The sequence below is a fragment of the Helicoverpa armigera genome, chromosome 27, assembly GCF_030705265.1.
Source record: "Helicoverpa armigera isolate CAAS_96S chromosome 27, ASM3070526v1, whole genome shotgun sequence".
Taxonomy (NCBI): Eukaryota; Metazoa; Arthropoda; class Insecta; order Lepidoptera; family Noctuidae; genus Helicoverpa; species Helicoverpa armigera.
In genome coordinates, this window is record NC_087146.1 from 624,887 (window position 1) to 648,747 (window position 23,861).

Here is a 23,861-nt window from a genome sequence, read left to right on the forward strand (position 1 = left end):
CGTCATAAAATTTTGCGATAACTACACCTAACTACGGCTCTCGTCAAATTGCTTTGCCGCTCAGTTAAAAAGTTGGAAGTAACGAATCGCCATTAAGTTTGGCAGGTCTACAGGAATCCTGCACATAAAACACCCGAAGAAATATACCTTTACCACTGATTTTCTAGCATTTTTTTCAAAATAAATTTACTTTTCCTAATTTATTTTCAGATTAGGTAAGTATACAAAAGTGCAATTTAGTAATATTATAATATCAAATAATATAAAATTATTAAATCGATTCTTTATTTTAACGAATCGGATCATTCGATGCAAAACTTCTATCACCGTCGCCATCTTGTCTATGCGTCTTCAAATTTAAAAAAACAACTAATGTAAACAAACATGGCGAGTTCGATCAGAATTCCCGGTAATTACGATTGGATTTTAAAAAGGTATATTTCTAACGGGATGCTAAATATGAAAGGTTTGAATGCGTAAAAATAATTTAAATTTATTTAGTTATTTTATTTAGTACTCACAAATGTGGTTTGATTGGAAAGAAAATAAATTTGAGCGTAAATAATTAGGAAAGCATATGACTGATTCGCAGACCCCAATTGGGGTCTAAACCGAGCTTACGGTGACATTGATGTTCAGACCCCGATTGGGGTCCGCTACGGATTTGACGGTTAAATTCGTTTCGTCAAAAGATATCAGTAATTAGGCATTATGTTTAACATCCGAAACCGCACTATAACTGCAGCACCCAATCAGTTCAACAATAACACAGATAACTCATATGATCTTACCGTCATAATCACTCTCACGCTGACCGACTACAGTCGTCTTATAAGTACAAACAACTTTAAACAGAATGAGGTATTTAATCATCCTAACAGTGTGTCTTTTCGTGGCCGTTTACGCGGATCATTTGATCGTAGGGAATGTGTCTAATAGAGTTGTTTTGGCTAACCAGACTAAGGTAGAATATAATGCTATTCCGTTTATGAAGAGGGTGAAATATTTCTTCTATTCGCAGACGGATAATCGGTTGATACAGGTGAGTCAGTTCTGTTTATAACTCTACTAATGTGTGTGTGTCTATATTTGTGTGATGTGTAGTTATTTAACGTGTTTATTATGTAGGTACCGACCTAGACTAGCTGTTTCACACACCTACAAAAGGAAGTTCTTTTCGCACCCGGATAAAAAGGACTCGCTTTGCACAAGGAGCTACTTTAGTTGAAAAAACTATTATCTTTTTGAAAGGTTTCTATGGATATCATATGGATTGTATTTATTATCTCTCTATGTGCAAAGCACCTAAGTGATGTGAAATGTGAAAATCTATCCAACCATTTCAGGATTATTTTCCATGTCCAAATAAGTTAATACTTCACCAGGATTCACATTAATCAATTCAGCTGTCTTTTCGTAAAAGTCTAATTACTTTTGATATAAACGTTAGTTCCAGTAAAAATGGCCCAATTATTAGAACACACTGACTTACTTCACAAAACTGTGCCCGTGACCCCCACAATCTTTGTCACCACTATGATAAACTTGCTTTGTACTTGAAAAGCGATAAACTTGAATGAATTGTAACAATTTTGTAGACAAAATTAAGTTATTCTATTCTCACATCGTAAAGTTGAAGATTTTGTTTGGTTGAATGCCCTAATCTCTCTATAACTTGAAATAGTTATTTGTTATACAAGAGTGCAAAGTTGCTTTTTAACCGCGAGCTCAATTTTGATGACCGAGCAAGCGAAGGATTCTAAAATTGAAACACGAGCGTAGCGAGTGTTTCAATAATTAGAATCCTGAGCGATAGCGAGGGAATCAAAAGAGCTCAAGGTGAAAAATCTTTGCACTCGAGTGCAACACGTAACTTTTCATCCCACCTCATCGAGGAAATTACTAAATGCAAAAAAACAAAATGGCGCGCACATACGAGTATCAAATTTTAAAGAAGTTCCTATTAAAGTTCATTTAATTGAAAACTCAGTTTAAAAATGAAACGAGGTCAAAAATCTATGCAAAAACAAAAATAATAATTACTTAATTAATTGAATAATTAATTTAAGCAGTATTTTATTTGTTTAATATGTATTTGTTTGAAAAATCTTATCAAGATTGTCACAAATGGAGTATTACACACGATGTTCTTAATTCAAATCACTTTGCCGCTCTAGAGGATAAAAACGGCTTTTGCGCTCAGATATCAAAGGGTAAAACTACTCTTTCCGAGATGGTGGGATGAAAAAGAATTTATTTCGTTTAACGCGCTAATCCAAACTAATATTACAAAAAAATAAAAATAAAATTATTCCGGTCATATAGCGCCATCTATTGGTCAAATCAAAAATCTGCTGGTAGTCACTATTCCACGCGAACGAAGTTGCGGGCAAAAGCTAGTCTCTCTATAACTTAAAAAAATATTTCTAATTGTTCGAAGAAGGCTATAAGATATGTTGATTTATGACACTTATGTACGTTGTTGTGTTGTAAATATCCATGTAAATAACCATGAAAAAAAAACATCTTTTTAACACTTACGCGAATTTAAAAATAATAATGTAAAACTATTTTCAACGGATTTTCTCGCGGTTGTATTAATATTATTTAATCCCGACGTTTCGGATCCTTTACAGCATCCATGGTCACGGCCAGACTAAGGCCGGCAGCACACATCCGGTTTCCTGATCCGGTTTCCTGATCAGGAATCCTGATCCGGAAACCGGAATGCTCTTTTTTCATACAAAATGTTCACAAGAGCGCACACGTTCTTACTTTTTCCGGACGGAAAAAAACCTGACATCCGGTTTAAAATTTTCTCCGTGCGTTCTGGTACTCAGAACGGAATAAAACCTGATGACGTCATTCCGAACGCAGCGCTCGCGAACAATTTGGTTGGACCGCCGCACACATACGGAAATTTTCATTCTGAATCAAGGTAGCCCTGTTCCGAATGGACGTGTATCAGAGCCCGCTTGTCACTTGCTTTTTTATATTTGTTTTTATTTTTGTATATATATATTTTTTTGAGAGATGAAATCCAGTTTATTAAACAATTAGCAAATCTATACTAATATTATAAAGCTGAAGAGTTTGTTTGTTTGTTTGAACGCGCCAATCTCAGGTACTACTGGTCCGATTTGAAAATTTCTTTCAGTGTTAGATAGCCCATTTATCGAGGAAGGCTATAGGCTACTTATCGGCTTTTTATCCCAGTACGGGAAGTAGTTCCCACGGGATGCGGGTGAAACCGCTGGCAGAAGCTAGTATATACATATTTGCATACATAAAAGATAAATAGTTTAAAGAAGGCGGATCACAATCCATACAAAATTGCCCCATGTCCTATAACAAAGTGACGTATCTCAGAAAAAAGATAAAAATTTTAAAAACAATATGGTACTTATATTATGTACTCTCTAACTTAATTTTTTACACCTTCATACGAAAAAGTGCTTTAAAAATTGTTCTTTATTATTTTATCTCGAATGGCTTGATGGAGTTCATCAAATGATTTGATGGACATCCGATAGTATTTAAAAAATTCTTCGGGGTACGCCCGTAACATGGCTCTTTTAATGTAGAATTGACTTTCGGCCAATCTTCGTGTATTTAACGGGTGTTCCCAGTAACGCCGTTTAATTTTTTTCTTTTTTAACGAAAGTAAGAGTGCAATCGCAATTAACTCGTCATCCTCCATGATGCGTGTTTTCACTTAAGTGGCTCTATACGTACTGGCCATGTAAATTCAGAATGAAAAAAACCGAATGTGTGCGCTAGTGTCACGGAATCCCGAATAGGAATTCCTGATCAGGAATCCGTATCCGGAAACCGGATGTGTGCTGCCGGCCTAAGGTGTTGGTCGACTTGATATTTTAGTTACAAACAGCTACCCTACATCTTGTTGATTATTGATTCAGAACGAGCTCACTGTATCCTTAGGTCTAGCAGTGTTTGGCTTGGATTTTGATTTAATAGATTCTATGATGGGGTTCCAAGCAGGTGGTACGCTTCAGCCATCTCCAACTTTAACCATGATGTTAATTTTCTTACTAGTGATAGTATTTTGACTTTGACATGAGATTGCTAACCCCGTTGGCGCAATGGTCAGCATACCGGACTGGTGAACCTGAAGTCCCGGGCTTGATTCCGGGTACAGACAACATTTGTGTGATGAGTATGCTTGTTAGCTGTGAATGGGTGTTATGTATTTATGAATATGTATACATGTAGCCATAATAAATGAAGTTTATGAGTTGTGTTAATTCCCATAACACAAATAATAACTTACCATGGGGCTAACAAAACGTGTGTTTGTTGTGTGTAAAACTGCTATTGCGATCATATTGCGATTTAATTTCTATTCGATTTTGACATTATTAACTTAGGAGAATCGGGCCCCAGTTTTAACCATATCGGGCATTCTGCTACTAATATAAGACCAATCGTATTCCAACGACATTCGATTGGTTTGCGATTGGTCTGCTATTTTGGTCTATACGGTAGTTTGCTCTACAATCATATATTATTGCAATCGTATATCATTTGTAGACAAAATGATTCATTATTGAATGACAGAAAAGGATAAAAACGTTTATTTCAAAGAAAAAATAGCGGAATGCCACATACGCTTCAATCGTAATCGAGTCGTGATTGGATCGCAGTCGAATGTGAATCGTATGTTGCTTAAGTAAAATTAGGAGAATCGGGCCCCAGATCTCTCCAGCCTCGGGCTATGAGAGTGAAGGAATAGGGAGTGCACCTGTGTCTGCGCAAATGCTTGTGCACTGCAATACGTCCTGCGCAGTTAGCTAACCTCGTTATATGAGAATAGCTGCCGTGGCCTGCAATATCTTTGGCGCCATTACTAATATACTATATTTTCTCATCTTCCAGGGTATCCAAGCTCTGGACACTCTTCACAGTAAGGCGTCTATCAACATCACGGCTGGTGGAGTGGGCTACTCCTACGTGAACCTTCGGCTGAAGAGTGAGAGGGGCAGAGGACTGAGCTACGATATAGGCATATATGTGCAGGATTATTTCTATCATTAAAGTGTTGAAAGAGGGTTGTTGGCGTTTTATTTAATTATTTATAAGTTTACTTAGGTACCTTTACAGTTTATTTATTTACAATAAAAGGTACCTATTGCATTTGCATGCAACTAATTAAAGATATGCAATCTATGATATGATTTTTTACATAAAAGCTCAGTTTGAAAATAAAATGCATTTAAAATTAATGTAAATAAAATAATATTTGGCAGTAGGTACTTTATGTATGGGAACTATATTTTTTGTCACCAAAATTTATATTTGTCATCAAGTTGTATCACCTAATAAATAGATCTATCGCCACGAAATATTTTCGTTCTCAGATAAACAAAGAGTGTTCCCAGGTATGAATTACCAAATTATTGTAAATATAATGTGTAAAATATGAGATGGATTACCAATAAAATTGAAGTGCATTACATGCATATAAACTTCGTTCTTATAATAATAGTTTTGTTACTTAAATAATAGCTTGGTGCTCAGAATGGTAGATCTGTCACCAAATAAATCGATTAATCGATCCCTGACTGCGACTCCTTTTTATTTGTTATTTTGTCACCAATACAGTAGTTACATTTTATTTCGTTCAGTTATTAAAATCATGTACCTATTCGTTACCAATTTAATACATCAGTTTATAATTTTAATGAAAACATGTTCAAAGGGAAGAGCAAGGGAAGGGAGACAAATTGGCGCGTTTCGGGCCTCAAAGAATGGGTTGTAGGTTGGTTGTACGATGCACGGCGCGGGCAGCGAGATGCAAGATTACGTTCATTGTTGTGGGTGCATTTTATTAGCCCCCCACCGGAAGCAAAAAATGTACTTATTGGCCAGAAAAGAAAAAGGGGGCGCCCTTCAAAATCCAAACCAGCGCTGATTATTCAGTGATTGTTATTTTTAACAATAAAATATTGATTATTTTGACTTTAATTAAGTGTTTTATTTACTATTCAGCTAGAAATTTAATTTAAATATATTTATACTACCTGTGGAAATTAAGACCCTTGGGGGAGGCACATGGCCAGTTAAGTAGTAGGGTAAAGGCGGGATAGATGCCCCACTTTTTGAAATATGCTTATAATTTAATAAATATTGGTTCTACATTAATAACACCTATGAATGTAACTAGTTTAATCCTTTATGTTTATTTGTGATTTGTCTTTTTGGACCTATATACTACACGTTTTGCAGATTTTAGATTTTTGTAGACCTCAATTTTTGGGGATAGATGCCTACCCCTATGGATAGATGCCCCACCTTGAAAATACTAGCGAGGATAGATGCCTACGGTGCGGGATAGATGCCCTTCATACTGTTTAAGTATATTATATTAATAATATTTATATATTTTTCGACTTTAATTTATTTGAAATGAAAAGTATTTTGCAGTTTTTAAAATCTTTTTATATTCATTATATATTAGATTAATTAAAATTAACACAATAAAATTTCTAAAAGTATTTGTTCAACAAAAATAATGTATTTTATATTTTAAACCCTTATTATAAAATATTAATTATTTAGTTTCAACATGCAAAATCATAAAAATCATTCTTTCTTAAAAACTAAAATAACACAATATACTTAGCATCATAATATTTAACCGGACAGTGCTTTAAGTTTTCTACATCTCGAGCAAAAATTTCTGAAAGTGTACAGTGTACACATTACACATTGAATCCAGTCGGATTTAGACTTTGTTTGTTCATAGTTTTCGAAGCATTCTATGCAGTTATTTTTATTTGTATCTTTAGGCTCATCCTGTCTCTCTTTCTCTCTTAATCTCTTTTTGTCTTCTTCACCGACAAACCCTTAGTATTCTATTCCTTAACTTTGTTCTTAGGTGAATTGTCTTCATCTTCACTGTTTGAACTGTAAATCATTCGTAATCAATAAAAGTGTAAATACCTATACATAAACACGTGAAAAATATAAAAAATATATATTCATAGCACTTATAATACATTCAGGGTACACGTGGTGTATGGAGGGATAGATGCCCCTAGGGGCACCTATACCGTAAAAAATCAGGGCAACTATCCTTTTTGACAGGGTTAGATGCCCTAGTATTTTTTTAAATAAATAAATACAATAGAGCAACTATTTACATCAAAATGTATACTCCATGAAACAATATACATACGTAATAAAAAAATTGATGGAATTAATATCTACTTATAAAGTTATACAACAGCAAATACTCACCTTTAAAAATTTTACGCTCGCTGTAAGTTCGCCGCGGAGATGAATTCACACACGAGCGAAACGCGACCACACCCCTCGATGGCGCGTGGCTAATTTAAGTGCGGGGTGCTTGTGGCTTCAAGTTAAACGATTGTTTCTTAATCGCGAGCATGGGAAGTAAGGTTTTTTAAAAATGGGGCATCTATCCCACTGCGGCATCTATCCCGCCTTTACCCTAGACTCTTTTGGTTCAAAGGATGATGACGACTACCCTACATTTTTAGACCTTCATGAAATTTTCTAGTGAAATAATATATGATTTATTGGTGATCTCTTTAAATTAGTTTGCTTAAATACTATTAGGACAAACCTATTATAATACAATACAAAACCATTTATTTGGTACTTGACCCCATATCTCCATGATTTTCGGTAATTTATTGTGGAATTGATTTTATATTGTTTGGTGATACATTTTGGTGACAAATCTACTATTTTGAGGGCAAAGCCTATTATTTAAGAAACACAAAATGAATTAAATTGGCGACAGCTTAAATCATACCCTTTACGTATGTACATAGAAAGTCTATAAAGGTAGAATTCCGTGGGTCGCGGCTTACGCAGCCGCGCGCGGCTTACGACAATCGTCGGCCGCGCGCGACAATAGTCAGCCTATGAAAATGTATGGCGCCGCTGCCGAGGCTCGCGACAGTCGCGCGCGGCTTACGAAATTCGTCGGCCGCGCGCGGCATTGTGTTGAAATTAGTAGATTTTGTTCGTCCGTTCCCTATAGTCGAAGTGCTAATTGATATCCTTGAAGAAGAAGAGGATGACGTATTGCTGTGGCTGTATTATGAAAATAGATTACGAATCGACCCTATTTTTAAAAAGTAGAAATGATGAAGGATACTACCCAATACTGATTCAAAAGCATTTGTATTGTAATGAAAACAAAAGGAAGTTTTGCCGACTAAATAAAAAACAATTAAATTCTGGTTTTACTAAAATTATATAGATGTTACTAAGCGCTAGACCATGTTGAGATGCATACGGCCGCGCGCGGCTTACGAAATTCGTCGGCCGCGCGCGACTGTCGCGAGCCTCGGCAGCGGTGCCATACATTTTCATAGGTTGACTATTGTCGCGCGCGGCCGACGACTGTCGTAAGCCGCGCGCGGCTGTCGTAGCCGCTATCCACGGAATTCTACCTTAAAGTTAAAGTTTATCAGGTGCTTACTCTTGTAAAGTTCTGTTAGGTGGTTTGACCCGCTTTTCATGAGGGAATTCTTGAATCCACATCCATCCTTGGATCCATAAAAATTAGTCTCTTTCCTACCTATCTATGTGGCAAATTTCATTACAGTTGGTTCAGCCATTGCGCATAGACACAGTTTCATTCCCATTTTCAATTAGTAGTACCTAAGGATTAGTAGGTAAGTACTGAAAACATTATTAATTACATATTTTCTAAATTGGTATAATTAGGGGCCCTAAATAAACTGGCCAAAATAAATCAAATATACATAAGAGGAGCAAGTTTTGTGTAAGTTAACCCCTCTGCTCGACAAGATTTTGACATATGACTTTACCGTTGATTCGGCGGGATATTTTGAATCGCGACATGGAAGTCAAAAATTTGTACTAACTTTCAACACATGAATTCTAAGTCCGTAATGCCTGATCAGAAGTATTTTAAGTATAACTTTAGAGCTCACTTATTTGACAACAACGTGCAAAGGCTAAATGGGGTCAGTTAATTCAGAAAAAGATAATAATTACGGTGTTTTTAAGTCTATCGAAAAGTTAGGCATTTCAAATTTGGTGAAAACTTACCAATAAATAATCACATCACTTTCTCAAACACAACACAAACGTCATATTTATAACATTTTCAATCCGTTGCAATACATTTCGTGCACTTATTTATGTTCAATAACTAAAAAATCAGCACATAAAATACACAATAAAAATGAACAATTTACAAGATCAAAGTCACAGACAAGAAGTAAGTAGAGTTTGGAATGGAGTATTTTTTTTTTTCAATCAGCGGTGTGCATTCGATACCTAAATCGGATATTTATTATAAATAATCGAATACCAATTTTATATATACCTATTTTTTAATAGCAACTTGTTTCAATTTTATTTATTAATTTGAAATTATAGGTTCAATTTGTTTTTGTTGTTAAGAAAAAAGAAAGTTTTATGAAAGATTTTAGTATTAAATTTTTATATGTATTATTTATTTTGGTGTTGCGTCATTCGTAATAATTTTAACTTTAATTGAATTTTTATTACCTATTACAGAATGTTAATTTATTCTTATATTATTTCTCAACAATTCTAAGATTTTTGTTTCGGCGGAGGGTAAGCCTGGTGTTCTGAAATATAATGCAATTTGTAACTACCAAAGTAATGTACTTATTTGATGATGAGAAACAATAATAATAATTGATTGATTTTAAAGTCACCAAATATTTTTAACCGAATCCTAAAAAGGAGGTGGTTCTCAATTTGGATGTTTGTTTTTGGTCGAAGGGCTATATTCCCCATATTTGTTATTAGGTCCAGGATCTGATGATGGAAACCTTGAGAAATCGAGGGCAACTCTCAAAAATTGTAAGCATAGATAAGGTTATAACTTGACACTCAGATTTATGTCTGATAACACTATGAAAAAGTAAAGGTTTGGAGCTGACCTGATGATGGAGACCAGAGAAGGTCGAGGGAACTCGACAACCGAACTTCTCTCGTCTCCATCTCCTTCACTGTTGCAGAGGCCTCGTAAATACGAATAATATAAGCACAAACACGAGAAAGTTTAAATATTCAGTTGTCGAGTTCCCTCGACCTTCACTGCTCTCCATCATCAGGTCAGCTCAAAGCCTTCACTGTTGAATAGTGCTACCAGGCAAACACCTGAGTGATAAGATTTCAACCTATGTATTTCTGCAACTTTCGAAAGTCGCCCTGGATTTCTCAAGGTTCCATCATCAGATCCTGACCTGATGATAATGAGACCACCTCGGAAGTATACGCTATCAAACAAAAAAATAATCATCAAAATCGATAAATAAATGGCTGAGTAATCGCGTAACAAACATACAAAAAAAACGGTCGAATTGAGAACCTCCGCTTTTTGGGAAGTAGGTTAAAAATAAGTCGGCGGCGGCCATCTTTCCATCTTGGACCAGCTTTCGATGAACAGCGAACTATTTGCCCTTTCAAACAATAAACTCGTCATAAAATTTTGCGATAACTACACCTAACTACGGCTCTCGTCAAATAGCTTTGCGGCACAGTTAAAAAGTTGGAAGTAACGAATCGCCATTAAGTTTGGCAGGTCTACAGGAATCCTGCACATAAAACACCCGAAGAAATAAATAAGTCTTCATTTGCCGTCTTCGGAAACCCTAAAAACCGAAGATTTTTTTTATTCCGGCTACAACGTATTTTCTACCACTGATTTTCTAGCATTTTTTTTCAAAATAAATTAAGTCATTTTACTTTTCCCAATTTATTTTCAGATTATGGTACCGTATACAAAAGTGCAATTTAGTAATATTATAATATCAAATAATATAAAATTATTAAATCGATTCTTTATTTTAACGAATCGGATCATTCGATGCAAAACTTCTATCACCGTCGCCATCTTGTCTATGCGTCTTCAAATTTAAAAAAACAACTAATGTAAACCAACATGGCGAGTTTGATCAGAATTCCCGGTAATTACGATTGGATTTTAAAAAGGTATATTTCTAACGGGATGCTAAATATGAAAGGTTTGAATGCGTAAAAATAATTTAAATTTATTTAGTTATTTTATTTAGTACTCACAAATGTGGTTTGATTGGAAAGAAAATAAATATGAGCGTAAATAATTAGGAAAGTGTATGACTGATTCGCAGACCCCAATTGGGGTCTAAACCGAGCTTACGGTGACATTGATGTTCAGACCCCGATTGGGGTCCGCTACGGATTTGACGGTTAATTATTATAACTGCCTCGTTCGTCTAGCTGTCGCAAGCCGGTCGGCACATCAGCGCACGAGGTCTCGGGTTCGATTCCCGGGTCGGCTCAAAATAGCTTTGTGGGCTTAAGAATCTTTAAAAAAAGCAGCTGGAAGAGCAGAGCCTGGAGGTTAATGACTCATCCATCCGTGCATCGGAGAGCACGTAAATGTCGGTTCTGCGCCTGATCTCTCTCCGGTGGTGTCGGATTGCCGTCTCATCGCGCTATGAGAGTAAAAGAATATTGAGTGCACCTGTGTCTGCGCAAATGCTTGGTAATGCATAATATGTCTTGCGCAGTTGGCTGATCTCCTTACATGAGAACAGGGGCCCGATTCTCCTAATTTTACTTAAGCAACATACGATTCACGTTCGACTCGATTCGACTGAGATCCGATCCCGACTCGATTACGATTGAAGCGTATGTGGCATTCCGCTATTTTTTCAAACGTTTTTATCCTTTTCTGTCATTAAATAATGAATCATTTTGTCTGCAAATGATTTACGATTGCAAAATGATTGTACAGCAAACTACCGTATAGACCAAAATCATCAAAATAGCAGACCAATCGCACACCAATCGAATGTCAATCGAATACTATTGGTCTTTTATTAGTAGCAGAATGCCCGATATGGTTAAAACTGCTATTACGATCATATTGCGATTCGATTTCTATTCGATTTTGACATTATTAACTTAGGAGAATCGGGGCCCTGCGCAGTTAGCTAACCTCGTTATATGAGAATAGCTGCCGTGGCCTGCAATATCTTTGGCGCCATTACTAATATACTATATTTTCTCATCTTCCAGGGCATCCAAGCTCTGGACACTCTCCACAGTAAGGCGTCTATCAACATCACGGCTGGTGGAGTGGGCTACTCCTACGTGAACCTTCGGCTGAAGAGTGAGAGGGGCAGAGGATTGAGCTACGATATAGGCATATATGTGCAGGATTATTTCTATCATTAAATTGTTTTAGAGGGTAGTTGGCGTTTTATTTTGTAACTTTATTTAAGGAGCTGTTGCATTTGCTTTTAACTAATTAAGGATATGCAACCTTGATGACTTTTTAACACGCTTGTATTAGCTTCACTTGTAAAGTTGTAACTATTATATATTGAATACATATATAAAAGCTCAGATTAGCCATAAAATACATCTAAAAATCAATGTAAATAAAATAATATTTTGCAGTTACATAAAAAGTCTTTTCAAGATTGTTTATAAGTGCCTACTCTTGAAGGAGTAAAGTTCCGTCAAGCGGTTTTACCAGTTTTTAATGGGGGAACAATTGGATACAAAATTAGTCTCTCTTCTACCTGTCTCTGTGGTAAATTTTCATCATTACAGTCGGGTCAGCCGTTGCGCATCATAGATACAGTTACTTTCTCTTAGTGATGTTAAGTACCTACTTAAGTATTGAAAACAATCAGTGATTAACTCTTATCTAAATTAGCATAATGTAACCGCCTTGCAACTAGAACTGGTCAAAAAGTCCCTTTTAATTTACTTAATCTACATAACAGTAGCAAGTTTTGTTGTGTTTTGCCAGTTAGAGCTAATTTTCAAATAAATTACCAAAAATATCACTTTTTATTAGGGTTCCGTAGCCAAAATGGCAAAAACGGAACCCTTATAGTTTCGTCATGTCCGTCTGTCCGTCTGTCCGTCTGTCACAGCCGATTTACTCGGAAACTATAAGTACTACAGTGATGAAATTTGATGGGAATATGTGTTGTATGAACCGCTACAAAAATATGACACTAAATAGTAAAAAAAAGAATTGGGGGTGGGGCCCCCCATACATGTAACTGAGGGATGAAATTTTTTTTTTCGATGTACATACCCGTGTGGGGTATCAATGGAAAGGTCTTTTAAAATGATATAAAGTTTTCTAAAAAACATTTTTCTTAAAGTGAACGGTTTTTGAGATATCAGCTCTCAAAGTCGTAAAAAGTATGCCCCCCCCCCTCTATTTTTATAACTACGGGGTATAAAATTCTAAAAAAAATAGAGGTGATGCATGCTAATTAACTCTTTCAACGATTTTTGGTTTGATCAAAGTATCTCTTATAGTTTTTGAGATAGGTTGATTTAACTGTAATTTACGGAACCCTTCGTGCACGAGTCCGACTCGCACTTGGCCGGTTTTTAAAACATTTAATCAATCCTCCTGATTCAAATAATCACAGTAGTCCTTCTCCAAGCACTTGAGAGCGGCCTCAGTGGTGAGCAGAACGTGTTGTCTCCTCAAGTTGTCGATCAGCGCCATCTGTCGGTCGCTGCGCGTGTTCAGCTGCTTGATGTGCGCCTCTAGCCGAGAGATGGCGCCCTGGTGGGACGCCGAGAGACTGCTAATGATAATTAAGTTTGTATTGCCCAAAAAATGATAAAGTAGCTTTTTTCATTAAAATTAGTAGGTAAAGATAAGTATTGAAAACAATCAGTGACGAATTCTCTTGTAAATCGCCATGAATGGGATAATTGTACCTGCTGGGTAAAAGCCCCTCCTAATGCAAGCAACGCCACAATTTAAAGCCAGTCTTTAGAACTGTAGCTCGTGGCCCGCTTCCAATATGGCGACGTCGCGTCACCAAAAGGTCGCCAAGTGAGTTAGGTTCCATACATTTCAATATTAACTGCTTGGAAACGTAGTCGGTGACATCGCCATGGCATCTTAATGAGACAGAGCTCTTAATATGAATAATACACAAAAATATTATTTTCAAAAACATTTATTCAAACTCCTGATTCAAATAATGACAGTAGTCCTTCTCCAAGCTCTTCAGCGCGGCCTCAGTGGTGAGCAGAACGTGTTGTCTCCTCAAGTTGTCGATCAGCGCCATCTGTCGGTCGCTGCGCGTGTTCAGCTGCTTGATGTGCGCCTCCAGCCGAGAGATGGCGCCCTGGTGGGACGCTGACAGACTGCGGGAGGATTCGCGGAAATCCTGGAAGAAAGTTTGTATGTTGTAAAAAAGGTAAAAAAACGAAGAACCTTAGGAGAACTAAGAATGACAAATACTATGATAAAAACCACATCAAAATCGGTTCAGAAAAACGTGAGATAATCCCAAGGGCCCAAGGGCGTGAGCCAGGGGGTATCTATTGGGTTGCACGGGTAGCTGGGTTGAGGTCAGATAGGCAGTCGCTTCTTGTAAAACACTGGTACTCAGCTAAGTCCGGTTACACTGGTACCCGACCCCAACATGGTTGGGAAAAAGGCTCGGAGGATGATGAAAAACCTGAGATAATCGCGCACAGACATACATACAAGAGAGAGTATGAGAACCTCCTCATGGCCTGACGGTAACCAATTATGTGGCTACTCTAGCTACCTACGTGGCTACTCTATTTTGGTGGCTACTTGATGGTATTTGGCAGCGATGGGGATGATTTTAGAAAGAATGTTACTTGTGAGATGACGGCAGATAGGAGAGTATGGAAGGAGAAAACATGCTGCGCCGACTACAAATAAAATTGGGATAAGGGCAGGGCCCCGATTCTCCTAAGTTAATAATGTCAAAATCGAATAGAAATCGAATCGCAATATGATCGTAATAGCAGTTTTAACCATATCGGGCATTCTGCTACTAATAAAAGACCAATCGTATTCGATTGACATTTGATTGGTGTGCGATTGGTCTGCTATTTTGATGATTTTGGTCTATACGGTAGTTTGCTGTACAATCATTTTGCAATCGTAAATCATTTGCAGACAAAATGATTCATTATTGAATGACAGAAAAGGATAAAAACGTTTATTTCAAAGAAAACATAGCGGAATGCCACATACGCTTCAATCGTAATCGAGTCGGGATTGGATCTCAGTCGAATCGAGTCGAACGTCAATCGAAGGTCGCTTAAGTAAAATTAGGAGAATCGGGCCCCAGGAGGATGATGATGATTAGATTTATGTACCTTTTCAGATCGTTTAAGTATATCAATCTGCTGCCTCAGGTTGTCGATAGTCTCCTGCTGGGCCGCGCTCTTCGCTTCCACGCTGTTGCACTTTATCTGACATCTCTTCAGCTCGCACGATAGCCTGTCTGTCTCGTTACGCTGTTCTTTGTATTGTCGCTCTTTTTCCTGTGAAAAAAAGGATTATTATTACTAGCTTTTGCCTGCGACTTCGTCCGCGTAGAGTTCGGTTTTTCCAAGAGAATTCTTAAAAAGTCCGGGATAAAAACTATCCTATATTCTCTCTCAAGGTCAACTCTATCTCTGTACCAAATTTTGTTAAAATCAGTTCAGTGGTTTAGACGTGAAAGCGTAACAGACAGACAGACAGACAGAGTTACTTTCCCATTTATAATATTTGTAGGGATAATGCTTCTAAAGAAATCCTGGTATGCCTTATTTACATTAAGTTTAGCATCTAACAGCATGTTCTTGGCTTTCATATCAGCAGTGATAGCTTTCATATTGTTAGTTTTGGTCATCAGACTCATTCGCTCTCCTTCTAGCTCGGCTAACTGTCGCAGGTGGCCGTCGCATTGTGACGCCTGAAATATAGAAAAGATAGGAATAATTTACTGTTCAAAAGATTACATTATCATAAGCCGTAAACTAGGCAAAGCCTAGTACCTATCTTGATGAACCCTAATTTAGAGAGGGTTTACAATAAAATAAAAAATACAAGTTTGGGTGGACTTTAGTTAATAAGAGTTAATCATATATCAAAACACATTGTATAGATAGTTCAACTCAGATTTGCGCGCGGCCCTATGTGTGCGTCGGCTTGTAAATATACAACTTTCATTCGTGTGACAGTGACGTCGTCCGAGCATGACGTGTTCTTATCGCTTTTTGTTATGGGTACAGTCGTTTACGAAAATACTAGTTAGGTATTCACGGAGAAATTATTAAGGAGTCAGGTAAAAAAAAATGAAACAACATTCAAAGCTTTTTATTATTAAATATAGTTTTTCATTATTTTCTCATACGTCTTTTCAAATTGACATTTACAGTATCTAAGAATTAAATACTCCTTACATATTTTCTAGCTCGGGGTACGCGGACAATAAATAAAAGTGGGGACTAAGAATGTAAAAAGAGGTATAATCTAGTATAATAATGTAAACAAAATGTGTGGGGAATTTTAAAAAATTTTATTGCTTCGCATAATGTCGACCAAAATAAGACGGAAGTAATGACACTCATAAATGAACGTTTAAGTCAAATTGATGAAGGGATGTGGGGTAATACCTACTTGTCGACATGTACAAAAGAAAAAAGAAGAATAATTGACATGGAGTCAGAATTTATAATTTCACCTTGGAGAGTAGCGAATCCGAAAATTCATCATTTGATTTTTCAAGTAGCGATTCATAATCATTATAAATAAATAAACATAAAATTACGTAATAACTGTTTTTCTTTAAACACCCGTATATAACCCCTAAATAACTGTATTGTACCCGACTGTACCTCTTGTCACGCACACAAAGTCACTGAATATGTACAAGGGTTACCCACACATAAGGCCGCGCGCACGACTGAGTTGAACTTACTATACAATATTTTTAACTTTAAATGGAGCTAATCCAGAAGTTACACCACTACTTTACTATTTACATCGACAGATGGCGCTGATTTACATAAAAGTACCTGTGCAAATGGAGCTAATCCAGAAGTTACACCACTACTTTACTATTTACATCGACAGATGGCGCTGATTTATATAAAAGTACCTGTGCAAATGGAGCTAATCCAGAAGTTACACCACTACTTTACTATTTACATCGACAGATGGCGCTGATTTATATAAAAGTACCTGTGCAAATGGAGCTAATCCAGAAGTTACACCACTACTTTACTATTTACATCGACAGATGGCGCTGATTTATATAAAAGTACCTGTGCATTGTTTCAAAAACATACTAAATAAATTCTGACTACAGGAATAATTACATACCCTTTTATCCAGCATTCCCTGTAGTCTATCAATTTGTTCCTGCATCAATTTCACCTTAGACGATAAAAACTTACATACATTTTCTACTGTAGGTCTGTCTGAAAAAAATTAGGAATACACAGTTAAAATATTTTACGTTTTTTTTTTGCAAAACTAGTCTTTCTTTTATTTTTTCTGCATTACCTATTTAGTTTAACATTATATTATTTTGTTTTAACAATTGGTACTCAGATGCTACTACTGATACACTGGGAGCCTATAAAAACATAGTTGGGGAAGGTGGGCAAATAAATTCACATGATGAACTTGTATGAATACTTTGATGCAGGTAATACTGGGCAGAATATAATGAGAAGTGGCAGATATAATGTACTTAACTTTTACATCAGAATAACATTTAGGCAAATTTTAATCAGAGTTTAACAGCTAGGAAAAAATTACCTTTCAAAAAAGACTGCGGCAACACATTATCTTTAACATTAACCGAAACAAATGCATATAAAAACTCCTCGTCCCCACCAACCCTACTACCTCTTTGCTTGTCATTGGCACAACAGTTACATACATTCAAACTTTTTACTTCAACCTCATTGTTTGTGGTGTCAGAGTTCTGCGTTCCATTTTCAAGTTTCCCGCTCAATTGGTTTAAGGCGGGAGATTGAAAAAGTTTTTTCTTCTTCAGTATAGATTTGGGCGGTGGAGGTGAAACTGGTCTTGGCCTATGGGATTCACAACTATGTTTTTTTATTGTATGCACCGGTGATAATGTTAGGTTGGGTGAGAATTCCGCGAAGAAATCTTGTTTTTGCTGAAATTTAGAAAAGAAATGATTATAATTTTTTGATAGATATATGATTATAAACAATTAAAAGTCTCTATGCTTTATGCAATTTGTAACTAACAAATTCATGTATGTATTTAATGATGAGGACATACAATAAATCTGTAGAGGAGTCATTTTAGTACATTGAATATTAATTAAAAAAAAGAAAAATAGTCAGCATGCCAGTAAATATTAAAATTAATAGTATAAATGATTGATTGGGAATATAATATTATGTTACATAATAAGGAGCAAACTAAAGATAAAATTAACTTGTTTATAGATATACAAGAAAGAAAATAGTTGAAACTAGTATTTTTGGAACTCAATGGGGAAGGCTTAGGTTCAGCAGAAGATGTCTTATGGCAGAGCTAATGTTGACAATTTCAGTGTCGCTTCTTTAGTCTATCTTTAGGGATTAAAGAGTTGCTAGGCAAGCAGTTCTAATATAATTTAAAACCCAGATTTATTTATAATAATGCTAACAGAAAAAGTTTGTAACTTATTCGGTAAGCAGTAGTTTTATCCATAACAGACTGTCTAATGTTACTAAGCTGATTACTGTTTATCCCTAAATCATGAAAAGACTTTTAAAAACTCAAGATCAACAAGTAAAAAAATATATCAGGACATCAGGATATAACCTACCATAGCATTTTCAATTTCTTTCATTAAACTTTCTGTTTTCTTCTCAAGTTGTTTGTTAAGTTTCTTGAACTCATCCTCACGAGCTAACAAGTCTATAGAATCCATTTTATTATTTTATTTTTAACTTGAACGATAAGGTTTTTGTATAATGACAGCAAACATTTAATACTGATAGCATTTTAAGAAGTCGTCAATATATTGTGTTTTGTAATGACGAAAACACCTTTCGAATTTGGTCGAGTTATAATGTCATCAAATAAACTCGGTTGCTATGGTTACGTGTTGCATTTGATCAAACAAAGTACTCTCTTTCATAAAATGAGCTCAAGTTTCATACTTTTTATTTGAATATAGCTTAGTTACAACGTTACAAGATACCCTTATATGTTATTGAAGTTTATTAAAAGAGTTATTAATTGTCGAAATGATAAATAAACTCTATAAAAGCTGTATTGTTTGGTGTTAATCAGAATATGCTGCCATCTAGTGTTGTTGCGTAAGAATTAACACAACTATCCCTCGTGTCAAAAACAGCTGTGCGCCAGCCAATCAGGATGGCCCCTCGTATTGTCAATACGTTTTCTTTGTTACATGCACACACACATACATATACTTGTTGACACATTGCTTTGTTTCCCATATGATTGAGATTGAGAAAATCCGACCATTTCAGGTTTAAAAATCATGACCCACTGAAAGATACGCCCAAAAAATGGATATTAGACTAGAATTTTCCAAAAAATATCGCTTGGATAGCTGTAAAATCTTATCAAGGTCGTTAGCTTCTGAGCGAGAAGGCGAATGAGTGAAAGAGGCAGCGATACAAATTCTAGTGTGCTACACAGATTTTCAATCGATTTACCAATGAGAACGCACTAAACCCAGCTGACATCTTAGGTATATATGTTCTGTGCATCTTAGTGTGCTATTGTGGCGAGCGGAATTCAGACGCTCGCTCTTGCGACAGCCGAATTTGCATTAAAAAATCTCAATTTGGACTGCGTTTTCGCGTCCGGACATTGATTAAACAGTGTAATAATGTATTTTAAGAGAAAAAGAAACGATCACCGGAGTGTTATATTATAGCCCAGGTGTTTTCCAGTGGGGTTGAACGACATAGTTTGTGGCCATACAAGGTAAGTCTATTTTAAATACTCGTAACATATGTTTCTGTATTTCTTTTTTCCTGTACCGTACACTGGTATCGTAATCCTGCGATTTAGAAAGTTAATTTGACATGTAGTTTCATGTATAACGCGGTACAATAATGGTGGCTGGCATAACACAATTTTTACGTAGTGAAAAGTGGTTTTTCAAATCGGCTGTGTTAACTCAAGTTGTACTATATTGCGTAAATAAGTTCACGAAAGCAATGTAATGTTTCAATTTAAGTTTACATTGTATTGTTAAGTAGTTGTTAAAGAAAAATAATAATAAAAATCAGCTGTTTTCTTTGTGAGCGTATGGTAAGGGCCATGTTTTTTTTAAACAAGTTGAAACGGGTCTCAGGTCGTTTCGGGTCCGGCCTGTCCCGTTAGTGAAGTGCAGTAGTCGATGTTCACATATCGATACTTTTTTTTCGATTTTTTTCTTTGTTCTGGTCAAAAATTGGTGCAATAAAATTAGATTAGGTTAAATTAGGCTAATTGAGTAGTTTAATTAACAATGCGTGTAAAATTACGTCATTCATTGTTGTTTTGACCGTTTTGACGGGGTTTTACTATGATAAAACTGTGGTCATGTTTTTTTAATGAGGAATTTAACATATTCAATAGAATAGTAAACGATTTAGTATGGTAAGTAGTGTCCATTGTTTACCCAATGGGAGGTTGTTATTTAAATTATTTTTTTATACACATGTTTTGTTTTTTTTAAACAAACTGTGTTGAAAATGCTTAAGAATGTCAATCATGAAACATTCAAAGGAAATAAAATAGAGCTACGTTATTTTAAAGTATTGCAGTACCCAGAACTACAAAAAAATACCACGTTTTGCCACAATGATTGATTTTCTTCATCATTTATTGTGATAATCATTAAATGTTATTAAACTGAGGAGCGAAATCAGTAAATTGCAGGTACCTGTATTCACCATGTGTCTATGAATTGTGTAGAAATAGGTAGGTTATATTAACTATACTTTTTTCATAAAATAGGTATGTTGTGTCACCTTGTACCAGGGCAAGGATTTATTTAGAGCCCATGTTAAATTCGAGTATAATCTTGGTTTTGGATGTAACGGAAAACTCTGTCGTGTTGCCGCATCAAAAAATTCACTTTCACACCACGTTCGCGTGTAAACATACGGCGTTCTGTACTTTCTACTTTTAGTGCTCTGTATGTATAGGAAAAAAACTAACTTAGTCGACGCTTAGTTTCCATATTTTATGATTTTATTGTTTCACTAGGTATTTCTCGCGGTTTCACCCGCGTTCTGAACTTACCACTACCGGAATCAGGATAAAATATAACTTACGAACATATGACACTCAAAAATAACGTATCTTTTTATTAGTATTAGGAATTTCAAAATTAATTTAGATAGTCCATCTCTGGACTTACTAATTTTTTTTTTATTATGTTCGTGACACACTTACCTTAGCTTTTTATAATATTAGTAACTATGTGTATTTTTGAACCTGAGATTAAATCTGTGGTGTTAAGGCAAAAGGGGATGAGTCAAAAAACACAACTTTTCACCAGGGGCTAATCAAAAAAATGCGTGTTTGTTTTGTAATAAAAATGCAGTTTAATCAAAAGTGTATAGAAATAATTAACACAACTCTGTTTTAATTTTCATTTATTAATTTAGTCGTCTTTTCTATGTACCCGAAAATTATTTTTATTTCTTAATTATTAAAATAACTGACATATCTCCTTTTTCCATAACACGGTACAAATTTAAAAAAAATCCTAGAACGACTCGTCTCTTTATTTGCTATTATTATTTACGTTATATACCTTTTTTTTGGCAGGGGGGAAATCCTCATGGACTTCCCTCCACCTGTGGTCGGTGGAGGGGGTGTGCCGAACTCTTACCGGCTAAAAACCCACCCAGTGTTGCCTTCAATTACCTATTGTCGAGGGCACGGGTATCGCCAAAGCATTCTTCCGCACCCCCGACAGGTATTGGCCCCCCAGATGTTCAAAGGCGGGCCCCGTCATCCGCTGTGGCCGTCACCCAGCGGCCACAGCAAGCTCCACTAAAAGAGGCGCTCGCAACACAACGCCACCGTTTCGAGGCCTGCTTCTGATCGGACGAAGACGCCCCTAGTCTGTCGACCGCAGGCCGCGCCCTATGGTGGCCGGAGATCAGTCAGCCTGCGACGTCCTCCACGTCTGCTGCGGGCGGGGAGAGAGGAAGCAGCTTCTCTCTCCCTTTCCGCCGCCTCCTTTCCATCACATCCTCACAAAAGGAGGCGACGGCGTTCCATCCATCTTCGCTGCCGACCATGCAGGACACGACAGCCCGCAGCGTCTACTGCTGCCGCTAGGTCACGGCGCTGCGTTGCCCCAGATGCCACAGTGGTGGCATTCGGGCGTAGGCTCCCGACCGATGCGACACAGGAACTTTCCGAAACACCCATGTCCGGTAAGGACCTGTGTCAGCCGTAAGCTGAGGGCGCCGTGGCGTCCCTCCAGCCACTCCTTCAGTATGGGCCTTACCGCCGCGAGAGCGGCGTGCCCTGCCGTGGGTCGCGCAAGTCGCTGCTCCCATTCCGCAATGAGGGTCTTGGCGGAGCTCTGCCCTGCGCACCTCAACTTGCTGAGGCACGAGGCGCTCGGCCCGCCCCACCGCTTCCTCGCGCCATGTATAGAGTGACGCGAGGGCTGTCGGTCTCGAAGTCTCGCGATCCGGCTAGGAGGCATGCAGCTTCGAAGGAGATCGTGCGGTATCCTCTTATAACCCTGATGGCCATCGCTCGCTGTGGTCTTCGCAGCACTGCAAGGTTGCGTGCCGTCAGGGTGTTCGGCGTAAAGCGCCATCGCCCGCACAATCCCCATATAGAGCCTCCAGCAGGAGGTATTGGGTCACCTGAGGTTGGGCAACAAGCGTGAGAGCGCTGAAGCTGCGACCAACAACCGAGGAGCGAGCCGCTGGAAGTGTGGCCCGAAGTCCCAACGACTTTCGAGAACGAGTCCCAGGTATTTCATTGTCGGCTCCACAGCGATGGTAATCCCTCCCACCACGATACTGGACCCCGGAGGTGGCTTCTTCCTTGGCCCATGGAAGCAAAGGGCCTCGGATTTGTGCAAGGCCACTTCGAGGCCAAGACCTACCCACGACCTGCGCGACACTGGCTGTGGCCCGAATGGCCGCCTGCCGGTACGTCTACCCATGTGCTGTGACTAGCGTGTCGTCAGCGTAGCATATCACGCTGACGCCGTGGAGAAGCGCACCGCGCAAGACCCAATCGTAGCCAATGTTCCATAGGAGAGGGCCGAGAACCGACCCCTGAGGAAGAGATGTTCTGACGACCCCATCCTTCTCGACCCGGGTACACGACAGCTCTTTCGGATAAATAGGCCCCGATTATGCGACGGAGGTACCCTGGCACTCCATGATAACGGAGCGCCTCCTTTATGATATTCCAGGGCAGGGTGATGAACGCGTTAGCAATGTCATGCGACACCGCCAAAACCACCTCGCCCCGGTCGACTGCTTCCTCCGCCAGGACCGCCAGGACCCTCACGCGCATGCGTGGAGGAAGCAGTATAGCGTCAACTGTTGAACGCCCTTTACGGAAACCATACTGGTAGTCCTCCAGATCCGAATCAGCTCATAATTTAAAGGTTTTAAATCCATCATACTTACGTTAAATCGAACTTGTTAATTCTATTCATTTCTGTAGGTTTCAACACTCAAATTACCCACGTAAACCATAATTTTAGGATTTTTTGCACCGTTGCACTAGTAAAAAGACGTCAACTTCGCGCGCGAAATGCAACTAACGCGGAACGACGAATATGAATTTAGGCACAAGTCGACTTATCTCATTATACCTAATTTTATAAGTAAAGGATCACGTATGCAATAAGAAGATAACTAGACAAAACTCCTTTTTACTTTTTAGGTTTTGCTATTTATGACTAGACTCGTATTTTTTATTGGAGATTCACGAAATAAAATACATTATATTCACTTATCTCCTTTTTACCATGATAGTTCGTAAAATTTTCTACCCAACTGTGTAATTAACTCATTTTTCACAATTTCTGACT

The 23,861-nt window shown here is 37.5% G+C and overlaps 1 protein-coding gene and 1 long non-coding RNA gene across 2 annotated transcripts; one reads left to right on the plus strand and one right to left on the minus strand.

The window, feature by feature from the left end:
* The first annotated feature begins 900 nt into the window (after positions 1-900).
* LOC110376184 (uncharacterized) lies at positions 901-12,238 on the plus strand. Its single transcript, XR_010277876.1, has 2 exons — positions 901-1,042; positions 12,064-12,238. It is a non-coding gene; the product is annotated as an uncharacterized LOC110376184 (long non-coding RNA).
* A 1,744-nt stretch (positions 12,239-13,982) lies between these two features.
* Positions 13,983-18,802, minus strand: LOC110376189 (testis-expressed protein 9). The gene is made up of 6 exons (XM_064042178.1): positions 18,639-18,802; positions 17,609-17,975; positions 17,168-17,265; positions 15,615-15,755; positions 15,172-15,339; positions 13,983-14,201 (listed from the first exon to the last, which is right to left on the minus strand). Exons 1-6 carry the CDS (start codon positions 18,741-18,743, stop codon positions 13,989-13,991), a joined length of 1,092 nt encoding a protein of 363 aa, XP_063898248.1. The 5' UTR covers positions 18,744-18,802; the 3' UTR covers positions 13,983-13,988.
* Between the last annotated feature and the right edge of the window lie 5,059 nt (positions 18,803-23,861).